This window comes from Thalia democratica, chromosome 3 (assembly GCF_965202585.1).
Source record: "Thalia democratica chromosome 3, ktThaDemo2.hap1.1, whole genome shotgun sequence".
Lineage (NCBI taxonomy): Eukaryota > Metazoa > Chordata > Thaliacea > Salpida > Salpidae > Thalia > Thalia democratica.
Window position 1 is genome coordinate 86,792,730 of NC_139167.1, and position 20,272 is coordinate 86,813,001.

General features: G+C 24.0%; 1 protein-coding gene across 2 annotated transcripts; it reads right to left on the bottom strand.

The window, feature by feature from the left end:
* Positions 1 to 1,712: 1,712 nt before the first annotated feature.
* Positions 1,713 to 19,970, bottom strand: LOC145831295 (mitoferrin-1-like). 2 transcript variants are annotated; one of them, XM_082938491.1, is made up of 7 exons: positions 19,686 to 19,970; positions 11,626 to 11,714; positions 11,372 to 11,514; positions 8,999 to 9,055; positions 4,488 to 4,627; positions 3,870 to 3,966; positions 1,713 to 3,253 (listed from the first exon to the last, which is right to left on the bottom strand). In XM_082938491.1, exons 1-7 carry the CDS (start codon positions 19,950 to 19,952, stop codon positions 3,006 to 3,008), a joined length of 1,041 nt encoding a protein of 346 aa, XP_082794617.1. In that variant the 5' UTR covers positions 19,953 to 19,970; the 3' UTR covers positions 1,713 to 3,005. The 2 variants fall into 2 exon arrangements, with proteins under 2 accessions (XP_082794617.1, XP_082794618.1); XM_082938492.1 differs by lacking the exon at positions 19,686 to 19,970 and adding an exon at positions 19,320 to 19,350.
* Between the last annotated feature and the right edge of the window lie 302 nt (positions 19,971 to 20,272).

Below are 20,272 nucleotides of genomic sequence, written 5' to 3' on the forward strand. Positions count from 1 at the left end.
AAAAATATATTATTTGAAAAAAAATTTACTGACTGAGGGTAAGGGTTAGGGGAAATAGTGACAGTAAAAATAAAAAATAGCTAATAAAATTATAATAAAAAAAATTAAAAAAGTTATTTAAAATTAAAGAGCTAACGACCGAGGGTAAGTGTTAGGGGTAAGATTGATAGTAAAAATAAAAAATAGCTAATAAAAACTATTTAAACAAATAACTAAAAAAAAAATTAATTAAAAAAAAAGCTACCGACCGAGGGTAAGGGGTAACAGTGATAGTAAAAAAATAAATAAAATAAAAACAATAATTTTAAAAAAAAGAAAAAAAAACTTGAGGGTTAGAGTTAGGGTTTACAGTGATAGTAAAAAAAATAAAAATAACAAAAAAAATATTATGTTTGTGATCTTTTTTGACTAATTTATCAAATATTTTAGTAAGTGGGCTGGATTTACCAGGAAATATCCTTCGCAGACCGCAGAAATTTAAAAAGTTGTAATTTTAAGTTGAAATATAAAACTATAACAGGTTATTTTGATAATAAGCACAAATGTTTACTAAATATAAAACTAGGAGTACATTTCAAAGGTTTTGGTGTTGAAATTTATTGGATTTGTACATTTTGTTTTTCAAAGTAAAAGTTACATTGCAGGATTTATGTTGGTAGAATGTACGTTGCCCACCACTATTTAAGCAAATACTACGAACACAAAATTAATATGATTTTTTATGTAATCTTGATTAACTTTGTATACAACTTTTTTCTAATAAAAAATTAACATAAGCTTTTGCATACTTTAGCACAAAACGTGGCCAGCAGATAAAAAGGTTAGAATAAGAAATATTGCAGTATTTCAAACTGTTATATCCAAATAAAAAAAATGTAAAATTGACAAAGAAAAGTTTAAACATTTTCCAAAAACTTTTAAATTATTAATTTCAGGAACTTATAAATGTTAAATCTAAATTGGTTAAACCAGCCAACAAGATTATACTTCAGAGCAGGATTTCCTTTAGTGTCTAAAATTCCTTTGGGGCCAAGACAGAAATTTAGGGGCCATTAGGTCATAATTTAGAAACTCCCATGAGGTCATGATGTACTGGAGTTGATGATGAAGAGCAAAAAAAAGGTCGTAGGTGCTCTTAATGGTAGTTTTTGAGTGATCTTGTTGAAGGCGGCCATTGCTTTTTCATATTCTTTAAAGGGAGGAAAAAGTTTGGGAAACTCTGCTTTACAGTAATAAACTTAAAACACTTTAAAAAGATTAAAGCCTAAATCTTAGTAAAAATTAAGTTCTTCGGATACTTTGTTAAAAGCTATATATATATACATAGACACTGTCAATAAATAATGAATTTTCAATAACTAAACCCAAATGTTAATTGCATTTAAGAGCATCTAATAAATAAGTCTTATAGTAACTCTGTTTTAAGATGAGATTTAAAATAAGTAATATAAAAATGATATACACCAAAATTTTTGAAGCAATTTAATTAAATTGAGCTAAGAAACAAAAAACTAATTACCATTGAAACTATTACGCAATAATTAGTGTAAAAGACCATAAAATATCAGAAAAAAAAATTAATTTAAAAAAATAATCTATTCAGATCAAAAAATTTTCAATTATTAATTTTATTTGTTTTTCACTTCTTTTTTAATTCAACTTTAAATTGAGGTACTACTATTAATAAAAATAAACAAAATAAATTTGTTCTATATAATAAACAACGATCATTGTAACCAGAAAACAATCAAATGAATAAAAAGGTATTATTTTAACAACATCAAAATACTTAAACATTAAAAACTATATGTATGTATAGATTCGAAAAATAAATTTTACCTAAAAAGATGTTAATGGCAGACAGTCTACAGTACAATACACTGATTGTGACGTAATAAAACAGTATGCAATTTTCGGGTAAAAATAAAAAGATTAAAATTTAATAAATGTTTTCTAGAAAATGATATTGTTTGAGTTGTTAGCATTAAAGTTGTTAAAGCTGTTTAAAAAAGTGTTTTGTGGGGATTTTTACAATCTTTGGTTTATAACTAACTATAAAATTTTATATACATTTTATTTTAAATATATACTTTAAATTGTTTAAAATTTAAATATATAAAATTTAAAACAACAAGCTTTATTGTTACTATATACAAAAATTATCTAGTTATTTTTGCATAGAAAGTTTTTTTTTTCAAATTTCCAAAGTCCTTCTTACAAAATGGTAAACCTAATTTAACAAAAACCATAGTAAATTCTTGTGTGTAAAATTTCAAAACTTTTACAAATTCACGTTGTCAAGAGTTTGGACGTGAAAGCAATATAGACAATAAAATAATCAATTTATCTAAAATAGTCGAAAAAAAATATTTAAAAGCACCATTATTGTTGTAAGATCACTTAACAAAATATTAGTATTTAGCTAAGTCTGTTAGTAATAATTTAGCAAAGTTTTTTAATAACAGGCTCTTAACATGCAAAAGTATATACTTATTAAGCATAAATTCATTCGAAAACTTAAACTAATTTTTAATACTCTTAAACAACAAGCCTTAAATTGAAAAAACATCAATTAATAAATACAAAAAGACATTTAGGCCTGTAGAGTAGTTAATTAAAAGTCTTATAGTTTTTACTACTAAACTTAAACTTTCCTATTCAAATACGAATTATTTGCAAAAAAACCAAATGAACCATAAGACTATTCCAATTAATATTTTCTAAACCCTCATAAGTTAACTTCAAGGCTTTTATAGTTGCGAAAAAAAGGTACTTGACAATTCAAATATTTCACAAAACTATTTAAATTAAATAATTCTCGCTCAACACATCAAATTTTCAAAAAATCTTTAAAAATTATATATAAATTCTACCTAATATTTCAGATAACTGTTGTTTGATGAAACAAAAACAATCCTTGTAAAACATTCTTTTTTTTACCTATACTAAGTACCCGAATCGAAACCTATATAAAATCACAAACAAAACAAAATGTCTTTTTTTTTTTATTCGTCGTGACCCTTGTTCAACAAATTCCTCTTGAACAGCTCGTACACGGACCAGCTCAGAGCGGTGGCGGGGGACTGGTACAACACCCTGGCCAGAGCGCCACGGAAGAACGTCTTCAGCCCGTTGACCTTGTACACGGTGGCCACGGCGTTGGGAAGTCCCCTGACCAGAGAATCCTGGTGCTGGGTGTTGAGCAGGGTTTTGCACACGTCCAGCGGGCATGTCACGAATGATGCTACTCCGCCTGTGAAAAAAAAAAAAAAGAAACTGAAAACATAATAATATTAAAGCTATAATTAGTATATCAATTGTTTTTAGTTGGGGATTTTCTGTAAATATATTGTGAAGTCTTAAAGCTTTTTAAACTGCTATACATATTTTACATGTAATACAAAAGTAGTATAGTAAATAGTGTATGTAGTAGCTAAAAAAAACTAAGGTTTAATTTATACATTGTTCTCTTGGACGATTCAAGAACTCAATTCTTATACGTTTTAACTTATTTTTAATTATTTTTCAAAATGTGAAATGTTTGAAGTAGGTTTTTAATTTTTTAATTTTGGAAATTGTTATTAAAAACTATATACGAACAAGTTATGCAATAAATAAAACTAACATATAAAAAAAACATATAAACCATAAACTGTTAATATATATACTTAACGAAAAATACAATAAATTGTATAGTTAACTGAAGTAAGATGGCTAAATGGCTGAAGTTAGAGACAATCTTTTTTGTCTTTATGAAACATATGTTCCAGCATTTTTTAAATCGTCATTTCATTAAATTATATATATATATACTTAACAAAAAATTAATAAATTGTACAATTAATCAATACACCTAAATAAGTACTTACCTGCAAGCATCCCGCTGACCATGTGCGTTTTAGGATCGTATTTGCGAGTCGGATTGAGTTTTTCTTGAGCTTTTTCGTATACCACGAAGTGAATCATCTGTTAAATGATATTATATGGTTAGATCTCACAATAAAGCTTTTTACTTAACATTACTGTTTGATTATTTAAAAAGACATTGTTTTTGAAAATATTTATTTAGACAAAAAATTGTCAAAGTTTTCTAACAACAACTACAAGTGAAAAAACTCTAAAAAACTCTCTGCTACAATATTTATCCTTATTTGTATTTTTGACTTAGGTAAAACTGCGAATAGTAGTTCAAACACAATTTTAAAGCAACTAATAATTTAAACACACAGTTTTAATGTACAACATCATCATCGACCTGTTAGCGTACTAAGTAGCTTATGACTCAGAATAATACACAACCTTACAACCTTTTAACCTAAACATAAGTGTATAAAACATACATAACTCAAGATTCAAAACTATTGTGAAATTTAGCATATGTACATAAATATAATTCAGTAAATTTATCAACTTGGAATTGTGGTATGGAATTTAAGAGAAAAATTTATTTACACCAATATATTTTAGTAAAAACAACAGAAACCAACTTGGAAAGGAGCATTCATAAGGTACTGTGTGGTGAAAGATCTGTAGAAGCTCCTGACTCCTTCTTTTTTGTACATGTTCTTGATACACTCAGTGCAAGACTTGTACTTTGAGTTGTGCATTTGCATGCGTTGCTTGATTGCTGTTAAAAATAATATTACTTAAATATATTGAATGTTTTTACAAGTTCTTGATATTTACTTACTTTAAATTTACTTAAATTGTTTGATTGCTGATGAAATTGTTTAATTGAATATATTCTTTATGCATTTTATAAGTTGTTTAATTTATTAAATATATTTCAGTTATTTTAATACATGTTCTGAATACACTATAAAAATGCTACTTCATAACGTTTTCAAATTCTAGTGAAGTATATTAATTAGTTTAAGGCAAATATACTTTTATTCTATTATTATAACAAGTTTTTAATTGTACATTGAAGTAAAAACATGTATAGTTTATAATTAACTTGTGATCAAAACATCGTTTAAGATCAATACAATTAAAGCTTTATATTTAATTAATATTTTTTAGTATGAAAATAACACTTTAAGTTGTGCCCATAAAATAATTGTTGTTATTTAATTTTATATATGCATGTGAGAACTTTATTTGTTATAATATTTGATATATTAAGAAAAAAACTAACTTTTTTGTAAAAAACCACAAATAAACAAACAATTATAAATTATAAGTACTCATAGAAAACTATTTTGTTGAAATGAACAAAATGCGACAATTTAATAGAATACTTATATAAAACAATAACATAAGCTAATTTTAATTGACCGAAACTAATGTATTTTTTGAAGTAAAACGTTTTTTTATTTACAACCATTACTAATAATAGCCTACCAAACATATAACATATCATTATTAGTGTTTATTTTTTTAATAAAAGTAAACACGTTTTGATTTCAAAAGTTATTTTTTTAATAGTTAATTAAGTTTTTAAACGTTATTTAACTTAAGCATGAACATTAATTAAATTCTCGAAGGATCTTTAAATTTTTTCTATCAACCATTTAACATCTAAAAACACTTAAAAATACAAAAGTATTTTACAATAGGGCTACTACCCATTAGAATATATTTATTTCAAGTTGGAAATTATATAATTTAATTTCAAGTAAAAGATAAAATATATAAAATTTAAATGATATTTCACAATATTTGTACAAAGTTAAGTCTGTTTAAACTATAATTAAAGTTTTTTTTAGTATTTCTAAACAAATGTTTCACAGTTAGTGCAAGATTTTAAATGCTCAATTTATCTTAATATAGCAATACATCTTACTTAAAAACAACTTAGTTCTTTTAGGTATTAAATATACATTTGATTTTCTCAGAAAGTGTAACAAAAAATGAAAATGAAAGTAATTCCGAAATAATACATCAAATTTGCACGTAAAAATAATGTTCAACGCTTGAATAAATTTCTTAGAAAGTTAAACAAACAAGTTTCTGTTTTTATAACTGATTTTTTTAAGTATGTATATTTAAAAACAAAAAATAATAAATTTCTAGTACAGGAAAATGACAACATTGTTATGCAAATTTTAATGGCTTTTTTAGTAGGTTAGTTTTAATTTTTTTTCTAATTTTATTATTTTAAATTTTCCCAAAATATAAATGACAAGTATTTAGTTTTTACTTTTGTTATATAACAGTAGAAACTGGTAAATTTCTTATTTTTTTCTATAATTTAAGTAAAAAAATGATAAAAAAGGCTTGGTACGTTTAGCCAAAGTTGTATTAGTTAAATGTACATTTGAATTTTGGTATTAATGTAAAAATTAAAGCAGTAAAGGTATATTGTTTCAAAAGGGTAGTAAAGATAAAAGATAAATATTCTTATATAAAATTGGAAAATAAACTTAACATAAATAAAAAGTATAAAAAACAAAAGAATGTGCATTAGATTTAGTTACGCAAAAGAGGAACTAAAATTTTTGCTGGAAAGAGGAGCTAAAGTATTCATCAAATTTTTAAACACTATAACTTGTAAACTTTAAGTCACATATTTTCTCTTTACAAAAATATAAAGTTGTTTATTTTCTAATTTATTATTTTGAACTAAATTTTATCAATTTATAGCCAAAACAAATTTGACTAGCATATTTATAATAGTATAATACTTTTTAAAATAGATTAAACATTTAACTTTTAGATGAACCGCAATATAATTTACAGTTTTAAGTTCAACAAATTAATAAAGTGACTTAAATATTTTCCGTTGACCTTGTATTTAACAACTTTAAAATTAAAAAACATTTAATTAAAATTTTAAGATTTTGATTTATTAAAACGACTTTAAATATGTTTAGGACTTTTTAAACAGTTGTCATTATGAACCAACTTTTTCGTCCACATTTTTAACTATAAAACATATTTAATAACTAAACTTTGAAGATTTAAAGTTGAACAACTAATTTAACTAAAGATTACAATTGTTTTTATTTCGGCTTATATCATAACAGTTACTTGGCAGACTGCTTTATGTAAGCTTGATGAGTATTTAATAATTATGAGTAATGTCATTTTAACTTAACGTAGCATTTTGGTTAAATTAATTTCTTTTAGATGTTTTTATCAACTAATTTCTGTACTTATTCTTGGAACTCCAATACTATTTTTTTAATGTTAATTAAAACTTACAACAATAATTTATTTATAACTTAAATAATTTCATCAATAAACAGTTCTAGACATTTACAAAAACTCATTTCGTACAAATTAATTTATTTTCTTATAGCTTTAGAAATACCCAATGAATACTACTTACAATGCTAGTTAAAAATTAAAATTGACAGCTTTAACCTATTTATAGCTAAGTAGATACTACTGAAAATACTACTGATGAATAATTTATTTTTCATGTGTTTGTTTATTTATTTTAGTTTAATTTAATTTAAAATTAAAAGAACTACTAAAGACTATTTTAATGAGTGAATTACATTCTACTAATATAACATTTTACTATGTTTTACAATATATTTTAAAAATAAATAACTTATGTATCAACTACAAAAATGTTTCCAATAAAAACATTAAATTTAATAAACACCAAAAAAATATATTTTAATGTTTTTTACTTATATCATGGGTTTTTTAATTGTTATCATTTCAATTTTTCATTATGCATCATACTTACAAACACTGTCAAAAAAAAATAATTAAGCTTGAATAAACGGAGTAAGTTTTTTTAATATTTTGTCTAAAAACGTTACACCAGACAAAGTGAATGTTTTTAACTGACGCGAAACTATAAATAATTAATTGTCTGTTGAAGAAAAATTTTAATGTTTTTAATGCAGCTGTAGTAGATGTTTAAAATGAAGTGTCTGATATATAAAACAAAAAAATGTTTATTTAATGCTTATCAAAAATTATATACTTGGTAAACTTGCTAGCTGTAAATTAGAAAAAATCTTTTTAGGTATATCTTTTTCATTTAATGAAAATTATTTATAACAATTTTATTCTAAATGATATACGAATTGTATCTAGTATAATTTTTAATTAAGTGTTTAAGAGAATTTTATTAGAATTATTAAACCTAATAAATTTTAAGCTGATTCTTAAACGTTGAAGGTAATGGGAATTGATTGTATGATCAATAAAATAGCTTGAAAATAAATTGATATGCAAATATTACCTTATAAAATTTTCATTTATAAAACTATGTTAGCTGGTTCATACTTATATATCTATATTTATTTAGATTTGGTTACAATATTATTATAACTATTACTAATAAATAATTTTCAAAGTTGAACAAAATATATTGGAAAACAAACACAAAATTGTGCATAAAAAAGTAATTATACTGTTATTTAATATTATTAATAACAGTTAATACTTTAATTAACCTTCAGCAAGAGTCATAAATTCATAATTATTGTTATGAAATAACATAACTAATACGAAGCTATAAACAATTAATGTTGTATTAAAAATCTAATTAATACAAGGTTGCCAAATGTTTTGAGCTAATTTTCTCCATGATTTCAAATTTCTTCCAGGTATTCAAAAGTAATTTTTGGTTCTATTTTAAGTTTAAACTTAAGTTTAAAGTAAGAAACAGTGTTAAATAGTATAAAAACATTGAAAACATACTATTAAGATACTTGAAATGTGAATTTTAACAAAAAATTTTTAATGATGGCAAAAAAAAATATCTATGCAATAGATTTTTTGTGTCTAATCGAAATTTTACTACTTTAGATGTTAAAATTATTAAAAACTCTAGTTTTTTTTCAAAATTTCTCAAATTAAGTCTAAATTTTCAAATTCTAGGTTTTCTGGCAACCCTGTTAATATATAAATAATTTTATTTGTTAATTATGCTTATCAATATATTATATTTATCAAACCTTCAGCTGGGGTCATGACTGCATCGTGGAACGAGAAAATAATAACAAATAATAAATAATAATTAACATTCATAGCAGAATATATTAAAACATCTAATGAATACTAAATAGTAAAATAGTAAGTAATTACAAACCTTCTGCTGGGGTCATGACTGCATCGTGAAAGAAAGTTGCAGAAGCTCCGGCTAATCCTGAATAAATGAATAAATATTAGATTAAATGTGTAAAATAAATTAAATACTATTAGTTAAGGGCATAGGAGGAAATAACAAACTTTCCTGTTTATCCTGTAAAAATAAATACTAGTTTAAATCTAACAACAAACTTTGCAATAAAGGGTTTTTGATAAAAAATCATACCTGAAAGTAGATTACATACAAATAGATTTACAAAATATAATTTTACTTATTGTTATTGGTGAAATACAAATAATGTTAAACAAATAAAAATATAAGTATTTTTATTATTAACGTACAAATATTTAAAACCATGTTGCAAGATAATTTTAATTGCATATTCAACTTAAAAGGAAGTTCAATCGTCTAATTTATTTTTTTTTAATTGTATTAAAAAATTGTGTTTTTTACATTTTCAAGTTCAACTGCGTGCTAAAATATTTTAATTTATAGTATAAAAATATGACTGTAATTGACTATTGAATTTATTTTTTTGTAGTAATAAAACAAAAACATAGTTGACTACTATAAAAAATATATTTACAATTAAAAAGATATTACCAAAAGTGATTTTTATTTTTAGCAACTGCGTGCTAAGTTTTTCGGCTTAATATATTTGAATATTGAAAAACTAAAATGTACAACAAAAATACTAACACAACTTGTTTTAATTACTTGTCACAATTCTATGAGTTTTCAGGTTGCTAATAATTTTTCAGTATATACTTATGCTAGATATTTATAAGTTTTTTGTCCACTTAAATGTTATACTTGTATGTAATAATAATAGAACTTGTTTTAATTAATTATAACAATTACTGCTAGCATTTAACTTATCGAAAACTAAAGAAGTATATTTATGCTAAACAACTAATTAACATATTATTTTTACTTGTTATTGTAATTAAATATAATAATCATAATAATTAAATATTACTTATTATTTACAATAATCCGGTTATCTACCTGATAAAATTGATTTTATTACTTATAATACATTCCTTTCGTTTACAATTAGTTTAATATCTTTAAAAAAATATTAACTAATTGTTTTAACATTTTATTCCCACTTGTAAAAGCCAGTAGACTACTTGGGAACATTCTATTGGATGATAATCTAGCAAGTACAAACTCATTTGGAAAAAACAAGCGTTTGCCAATAAAAACAAAGTGATTAGAGCGGTTCAGTTAAAATAATAGTTTGTTTAATTGCTCTTTTTCGCAATATATATGTGCGAAGCTTGTAAAGTTTCAAAATATTGCACAAACTTATGTAACACTTCTGTATTTCTTTTTAAATTTCCTAATTTTTTTATTAATACACGAAATAATAATAAAACATGCATCAATACTTAAACTGCATGCATTTAAAACTAAAACATTTGTTTAAGAAAATATCTGCAAAACTTAAAACTGCATTTCAACTGTTCTTAAATTTACAAAGTTTAAAATGCCACCAGAATGATCTAAAGCCAAAAAATATTATGTAAAACTTCAACTGAAAACATTATTGTTATTTTATTGGGGATGCAAGAACATTAATTATAAAGCATAAAATCATAAAAATAAATCAAAGTACTTAATTACTTACCATTAACTTGAATAGCTCATTAAAAAAGCAGAAACATTAATGTATTAAAATTCTAACATCATAAAAATTTCATTACTCATGTGTTATATGTTTAGATTTATTGAAAACAATATACAAAGACCCCTGCTTATAGAGGAGACAAAATATAGCTTATTCTTTCAAGCTTTTTGTTTGTATACTCAGTTACGTTCAAAGACCAGTACTTATATAAAACCTTATCAATAATGAATATTTATATTTATTTAAATCAGAATATTAATTACTTGTGTATATTAGTCATCAGACATTTAATATGGTACTTAAGTTCCGTTGCAGTTTTAAGTAGTCTGAAGTTTACTTTAGCTGTAGATCTTACATAATTTTATAGTTTTGAACTTAAAGTATCTATTTGATTTATGTAGCTGTATTTGTTTATTTGAATTAATTTTTCAAATCTCGTTAAAAGTTGGCTTTTTTTTTAAGTGTTATATCTATCTTAAAATAAAAGAAAAATAATAATTTTTGAGGAAATAGAAATAAAAGACTTATTAGCTGAGAAAAAAACTTGGAATCACAACCTATAAAACACACAACATTAAATACCTCTTTCATTAAATACTGCCTTTTTACTGTTTAGTTACTTTTTTGCTTTGCCCCAAAGGTTTATATTTCCAACTGTGGAAAATTGCTATTAAATATATCAATACTTACCATTAGCAAGATCTATGTGAAACCTTTACCGAAACTATTTAATAACCAACCATTAGCAAGATCAGAGTTCTTTTTACTCTTTCCACCGTTGAAGTACTTTGTGAGTTTGTCTTTATTCCATTCGTAAGACGCGAAATACATGGCGTGGGCCGGTCCTGCGCCTACTATCATGGCTGGCATGCCTCTCCAGAGTCTATAGTAAATTGTTATTTAAGTTTTATTAAGTACAAATCCTTCTTTGGAAGCTGCCATTTTGATCATATTTAAAAAATAAAAAATGAATTAATATAATATAATTAAAAACCTGGTATATCCTTCTTTAGATGTAGCCATCTTAATCATACCATCAGTTATTGACTTGTACGGCCTCGACTTCAGCATTTGGAGATTCGTCTGTTAAATTATATATACATCTAATATCTAATATAATTTAATTATAAATATATAAGATGTAACGTTATAAGGCGTTAAATCCTGGAGATCCTGATAAGCTAAGCTTATCGGAATGTATATCACAGATGTTCTTGTGCTAAAACTTTATTTCAACTAACGGCGTTTCACTGCTCTCAAATAAATTTAAGAACAGATCTACGGAGTCTATAAAATGTTAACACACATTAGAAAAAAAGCAGAAAAAAGCATGTATAATTATGTATAGTATTTATCTAGGTAGTAACTATAAATGGACTTTATGGTTTAAAAACAAAGTTTGGGATAAAAGCATAAAATTATAAAATTGTCTACAAAAAAACAAATTTAATAAAAGTAGGAACTAACCTCAAAAAGCTCTAAGAATAGGCAAGTTTTAAAAATGCTTGCTTTGTTTTTTATTTATATTTTTAAAAGTATGCTAGTCATAAACATACTTTTAAAAATATAAATAAAAAACAAAGCACGCGTTTATCGGATTATGTCTGGAGCTTTTTTCACAGGTACGGTAAAAGGCCAAACATGGAGTGGAGTATTGTTTCAAAGATCAAACATGCATCCAACGGAGTAAGTAGAATTTGCCCAACTTGCAATACAGAAAGAGCAGTAATTGCAGCAGAAGATAAAGACCTACTTCTGAATAAGCGGCAAGATTTATCGAATATCTGTCCCCATAACCGACGATTCTACTTTAAATAACTCTGTCTATTTATGTACTAATTTATTTCACAAAACTCACATATACTTGCAAGTTTAATACTTCATGTTTTTAAGCTGTATAAATTATTGAACAATTTGTTAAAATTATTATGACGTAACATTTCTGCACAACTCAATTTAATTTTCATTTTTAAAACTTGCCTATTCTTAGAGCTTTTTGAGGTTAGTGCCTACTTTTATTAAATTTGTTTTTTTGTAGACAATTTTATAACTTTATGCTTTTATCCCAAACTTTGTTTTTAAACCATAAAGTCCATTTATAGTTACTACCTAGATAAATACTATACATAATTATACATGCTTTTTTCTGCTTTTTTTCTAATGTGTGTTAACATTTTATAGACTCCGTAGATCTGTTCTTAAATTTATTTGACAGCAGTGAAACACCGTTAGTTGAAATAAAGTTTTAGCACAAGAACATCTGTGATAATTATAAATATATATATATATATATATATCTAATTACACATTTATAACTTCTTATATATTTAAAGGTAACAATTAAAAATATGGATTTGTAAGGTTTCATGAACTTCAGAATTTGAAAGTCTGTTTGTACTTTAAGTAGTTAAATAAAGTAATATTAATATTTAATATCTACAGTAACTTAAGGTATTATTTCTAAAGGATGCTGTAACTTTCAAGTTATTCTACATCAAAGGTAAAATTTAAAGTTTGTATTTTTTTCCTTTATACGTCATTTTCATATACAGTTTATGAGTTTACTTTATAAGACAAAATATGCGTGGGTGGGTAAATGATACATAAATAACTGAGTTTACTTTTTTTGTCACTTTATAGTAGTAATATACATAATTTAATTTCATCATTAGTTAAACTAAAACATATACAAAAGTGTTTTGTCAAAAACAACAATTGAAGTAAGTTAAAATTGCTTTAAAATATTTTCAGGTAGCAATTTAAAAATATTTTTTGTATTAAGTTTTCCTAGTTTTTTCCGCGCAATTTTAACTAATTTTTAGGTTTACATTATTCAAATGAATGAATAATACCTTATTTAATTTCTACTTGCTTTTAGTTGGCTAAAAAAAAAGCTAAATTTGCAAAAACTTTATAGTTAATCATTAGTTGATCATTAGCGATGAGTTAAGATTAAAACAAAACTCAAAATAAACTTTCAAATATTGATGTATATTTTATTTAAATATATAATACTTGTGATGCTACTATACATCACAAGACTTTATAAAAAATTAAATTATCATAAAAGTCAATATGTAATTAAAATCATTTAAAATACATAAAATACATCAAAATCTACACGAGCACAATATTTTAAACATATTCATCTTATTTATACAAGATGTCGTTAATCGCCGGGTTTTAGCCACAAATTACACAAAACTTAGATACACTGATATTATTTGGCAAATAAACAAACAATGTACCACCTCAACAAACAATAAGTGACAACTCTATGGTGTATGATTAGTATAAAGGTTAACGTGTAAGATAGCATTAAAGAAAATAATATACTTCAAAGTTTATAAACTGTTAGAAATCATTACAAGACCTATTGTTATCTCTTGCTAGGTTATAAGTAGCTAACTGCAGTAAAATGACTTAAAAAGAGTACATATACATTGTTTTATTACATTAAATGCTGACAATTTATTAATTATTTTAATGTACTATAAAGCGTTTTCTTTACTTTTCTAGCTATTTTTACACTTGAAAAAAATATTCTAAAAAGCAATTATGTACAATAATAATTAAAAACTGACTGTGGCTTCTAGTGTATTTTACTTTAAATTAATTTTGTAATTATACATTTTATTTATTTATATTACTTTTTAAACTTTACAAAAAACATACACGTAAAAGAAAAGTTACAACTAAACACTTAAAGTTGCAAGTGCTTAAGAAATACTAAACACAAGAGATTACAATATAATCTCAAGTTGGCAGACAAAATTAAGTAATATATGATAGTTGCACAACGCTCAGTTCATTTCTTATAATAATTGTTAAGTTTGTAGAGTTGTACTACACTATATTCACTTGAGTTCAAATTTTAAACTCAGATTTAAAACTGTTTTCTTTGTTTTCTATAAAACTTCATACTTAATTAATAAGTTTATGAGTAACATTATATCATAACATAATTTTTTTCTTTTGTTTTATATTCTTTTACGTATTTTATTTTTTGAAATACAATATGAAATAAAAAGTTAGACTTAAAAAGATTTAATTTTGATGAAATGTATTAAAACTTTTTTTTTGGCAACTAACCAAAACTTTAACTTAATTTAATTATAAAAAGTTAAGCAGTAAAGTTTAATTAAAAAGAAAATTTGCTCATAATATGTCTTTATTAATAATATAAAGTATTACTTATTATACCTGACTTTAACGGACAAAAAACTAAAAACTTATGAGTGTCTTTAATATCAAAACTGTAATAGTAACTTAAAAAATTCATAATTTATGATAACTTTTTATAGTGCAATATTTTACTCTTCTTTATTTGGATAATTTTAACAACATAAAGTAAATTACAAAGAAATATTTACAAGTTAAAATATGGGCTAGAAATAAATAGTGATATGTTACAAACTAAAAATAACTCAAAATTAATTGGTAAGTTATTATTAAAAATAAGAATTATACTTTAAACAAAGATACATTATAAGGTGAAGTAAGCTATATCAACTTTAAAAATTTCATTTAAAATTAAAAATATGTTTTAAAAGAACAAATTAAACAGTATATGCAAGAATGACATGACAAAATTTTCAAAACAAATGTTTTTTTTTTGTTTTAGTAAAATAATCTCAATTTGGCATGAAGTATTCTACAGATGCTTGAAAACACAAAAACAATGAATTATATTTATATCTGACATATTTTAAATTAAAAAAAATTATGTTTAAGTTAAAAACTTTAATGATAAAAGTAACTAGTTCGTAAATGAACTTCAATGTATACCATATTACAATAAAAAATAATATAAAAGTACAAACATTATAATTTGATAATTCAATCAATGTATACAATTTTACAATAAAAAATAATTAAAAAGTACAAACATTACAATTTGATAATTCAATCAATGCATACAATTTTACAATAAAAAATAATTAAAAGTACAAACTTTACAATTGGATAATTCAATAACAGCACATGTATTTTGCTTTACAAAAGAAAAACTTGGGTCTTCACTTTACACAATATGTTCTTAATTCGTTTAAAATTAAATTTGAACGAAAAAGAGTAAAATAAAATACGTTATTTGTGCAACAATAACATTTTAACTGTTAAATTAACAACAAATGCAAAATGGTATTATTCACAAATAAATTTTCAAATAATTATTAAAAACTACAGAAAGAAAAATAAAATAATTTAAACAAACAATGACAAAATACTTGTAAATTAACAAAAAAAACAACAAATTAAATAACACAAGACTTTACCTTGTTAACAATGACAACAATATTTTTACATTAAAATAAATACACATACAACAGTCCAAGCCCAAAATTATTATTAACAGTGATCGTAATTTCCGCAACTAAGTTTCGAGTAAAACCAGAATTATAGTAAAAAGGCACACAAAACACAATAACATATTAAATATTAACCGGTCATCCTAAACAAACATAGTGACGTAACAATTTCAGCAAACAAAAAAGTTTTAACTGCCCAGCACTGGTCACTAATGTTTGCTTGATTAAAATGTGTATTACAAAATGATTATGATACAAATATTCTCACAAGGTTCTTAAAGATGTTAAACCAATATAAGTAGTAATTTGACAAACAAAAAAAACTGATCTATTCTGGTCATTTTTGTTTGCTTAAACAAAAATAGTGTAACTTAGCATGCTATCATAGGATTGACTCTAAAAACTTTTTAACAAATACTCTTGGTAAAAACTTTAGTTTTTACTGTCTATATCAGTAAGAAAATCAGTAAGAAAAAATTGTTATATCAATTTAGGCACTTTGTAAAGTATTTTTGGTATTGATGACTAATTAACAATAAACAACTGTATAATGTATTGAGTTTTTTCTTGGTAAATAGTACTACTGACTTTTGATGAAAAACATTTTCAATTAAGTTTGAACAAAACTAAATAGTCATCAATGTTTGTTTAGTCGAAGCATATTTAAACAGCGTATTTTATTTACTCATGATTTTTACAATACAATTTCCAGTTAACAGTAGCACGATAATATACTACATTTGTATCAAATACATTGGTCATCTTTGTTTACTTAGTTGAGTGTTTGGTCTATGTATCTTATTAACATGCAACATTATTATAAAAACTATATTTTTTATGTTTGACATTTGTTTGTTAAATTTCAATAGTTTGTTTGTGACAATAAGTAACTTTAAAGTTTTTATTAAAACAAATAATATTTTGATATTTTAGAAACAGAAATGCAAACACAAAAATCAGGTCAATATTATTTGCTTTATGTTCTATTTATCTTTTCTCCACCCAATATTATAATGTATTGACCAAAAAGCACATTTGGTAATTTTTTTCTGCAGGTAAAAAATTACTTGGACAGAAAAATTAATTTAAAATTAGCATGAAATTATAACAGTTTGATGGTATTCCATATCAATTATTTATAATTTAAACAAACAAGATACACTGGTCAGTAAATGTTTGCTGATGATTGCAATGTTTTTGTTAAACAATAATGTACAAAGATGAAAATATTTAGTATGTTTTTCCACAATTCAAAACATAACAAAATTTACAGTATGAATAAACAATATGTATTAGAATGATATTGTCTCGGAAATAAATTTAACTGCATTGTATAACTTAAACAATAGAAACCTAAATAATTTATTGTAATTTAAAACTTTGCAGAACTAATTAATAATTTGTAAGATTATTCTACAAGTACGACATCCTTTTTGATAATATAATTAACAATATAACATACAGTATTATATATAACAGTTTTACAGTTGTTATTTATAGTTTATATAACAGCAAATTTTTCATTAGATTACATGTAATTGAAGCAACAAAATAAGTGGATGATCATAAGCTTGAATTACATATATTATAAAAAGATATAAAATATTTTTGAAAACATTTTATTAAAACAACAAACTTTTAACCTAAAAAAAATCAACTATTTACACACTAGACGGTCATAAACATTCATGGTATATATAAATATAAGTTTTTAAAACATATTAAAACTTGGCTGCATTAAAAGAAAGTAAACTTTTATAAGACTGCAAAAATGCATTTAAGCTACAAGTTTGAAACATAACATAAATTAGAGGAACTAAAACATAAATTAACCAATGAAAATTAGAATAACTAAAAACATACACACACCTACTGCTATGCTGTTTACATAACCATTAAATTAGTCAAAACGTTTTTTGTTAAACATTTAGTCACAATAGTTAATTATTAGAAAAAAAACTTCGATTTATAAAAGTATAAAATAAATAAAGAGTCAATCATACATAAGTCGGTTATTAAGTATGTAATAAGTAAGTAAGCATTGTTTTTAAAATTTCATAGGAGTAAAAATGCTAAACATGTATTGCAGCACCAGAAAAATGCAAACAAATTTTGATGCATTTCTAAATACTTAAATATAGAAATTTGCTTTGAAAAATGCTTTGACGTTAATTAGAATAAAGCAGTATTTTTATACTTTTTTCAACAGCCTAATTTACATTTGTCTAAGGATAATGAAAAATTATGCCAAACGTTTATTGATTAACATAATTATTTACCTTTTAAACACTAATAGTTTACAAACCATTATATCATCAACAGGTAACGCTATTTGAATATTTTAATTTAACTAATATTTCAGAAAAAACAATTAATAAGGTGAAACTCTTTACGAACATAAAATAACTTTAAGTTTTTTAATACTACCAACATACTTTTATTCAACTAATAGGAGACATATGGTATAATAAGAATAGAAACAATAATTTTCAATACTGTAATACTAAGTATGGTATATGACATACTTAAATATACAAATTAGTGAATCTTATTTTAGTAGAAAGTAATAATTTAGGAAGAAACTGTATAATCAATTACCAACCTTAACAAAAATCAGCATGATACATAGCAACAGGCTTAACAACATAAGTAAATTAGTAAGTTTAAGGAAAATAACATATCAAATGTTTACACCTGGCAGCCCAGAGAAAAGTAAACATAAAGTCTATATGATTTTATTTGTAAACCTATAAATCAGTAATTCTTAACCTGGCGTAAATTACCTTGTTTTAGGGTTAAATTATTTTTATTATAATTATGTAAGCTAATTTTTATTAATTGTCTTTTTAGTTTACAAGTTGTATTTAAATGTTTTTTTTTTGATTAAACAAACTCTTTAAATTTTACAGTTTTTTATAATGAATAAGCTTGAACTTCAGAAAAAAAATTAAATAAAAATTAAACAATTTTTTTGTATATTGGGGGTAAATTTTCTAATTATCTTCCAAAAAGAGGTAAGTTTTGTAACAAAATTCCAAAAAAAGGTAAAAAATGAAAAAAAAAGTTTAAGAATCACTGCTATAAACTATCACAAACCTTCACGCAATCAACATGACAAAGAAGTTTATAACATTGCTCATGAAGTTCATACATGAATTATTGTTTCAGTCACAAATATATAAAAACAAACAAAAAAAAAACCAAATGAAAACAAATATATATTGAAACAACCAAGAGAATACATGAAAAACATGACCAACCAAATATTTTTCAATTATTGTAGTATATATATATTTGAAGATAATTTAGTATGTAATATTCTTTACTGCATTTCGCAAGGTTGATTACAAGTCAAACTTAACAATAAAATCAAACAAACCTTAACGCAGTCCACAGGGTACATGGCAACATGCTCAACAAAATAAATTATTAATACAAAATTGTGTTAAAAATAATTTAGCAATACAATCATTTAATAACATTCAAAACTATTATATCATAACAATAAATAAACGCAAACCTTAACGCAATTAAGAGGATTATAAAGTCTGTAAGGTTTATATAAAATATATAACATAGTAAGTAAACATCGACTTCAAATAAACAAACCATAACACAATCTACAGGATACTTGCTAAACAAACAATAAGAATCAATTTAAAAATTTAAGAAAAACTGTCTTGCTAAATGTTTAAACACTGAATTGTTTTACTTTATTAATAAATAAAGGAAAAGTCAAACAAACCTTAACGCAGTCCACAGGGTACATGGCAACATGCTCAACGACGCCAGCGATTGAACCTGCAGTCATGTGGACTGACAACGGGTAATTGTCAGGAATGGCCTCGTAATCATGTTCACTATCCATTTGTACGGTGGTGGCGCTAGTGGGAAGTAAACTGGATTCTTCAAAGTTGGGCAAGGCAGGTAGTTGGGAGGTGACAATGTTGGCGGGGATGTTTGTGGGGTGGGAAGCGACTTGGGCGGGCGTTTTCCTGGTGAAGTGACTCATAATTGTGTTTTATTTAAATTGATTCTGAAATGAAATGTGAAGTTTTATATAAGTCTGAATTATCTTTTTTTTATTTGAGTTGCTGCAATTTATTTACAGCTAAATTGATTTTGGAATAATTAAAATTAAAATAACTATGTTAGAAACTTTTTTTACTATAAGTTATTATGTTTACATAGTATTTTTTTGATAAAATTTGTATTATTTTTGAAGTATGTTTTGTATATTTACAACAAAACTGATTCTTTTAAAAATCTCAAATATTTTTCTTATTTTGCAAACTTATGGATTAGTGACTTAATTTTTGTGAAATTTTTTAT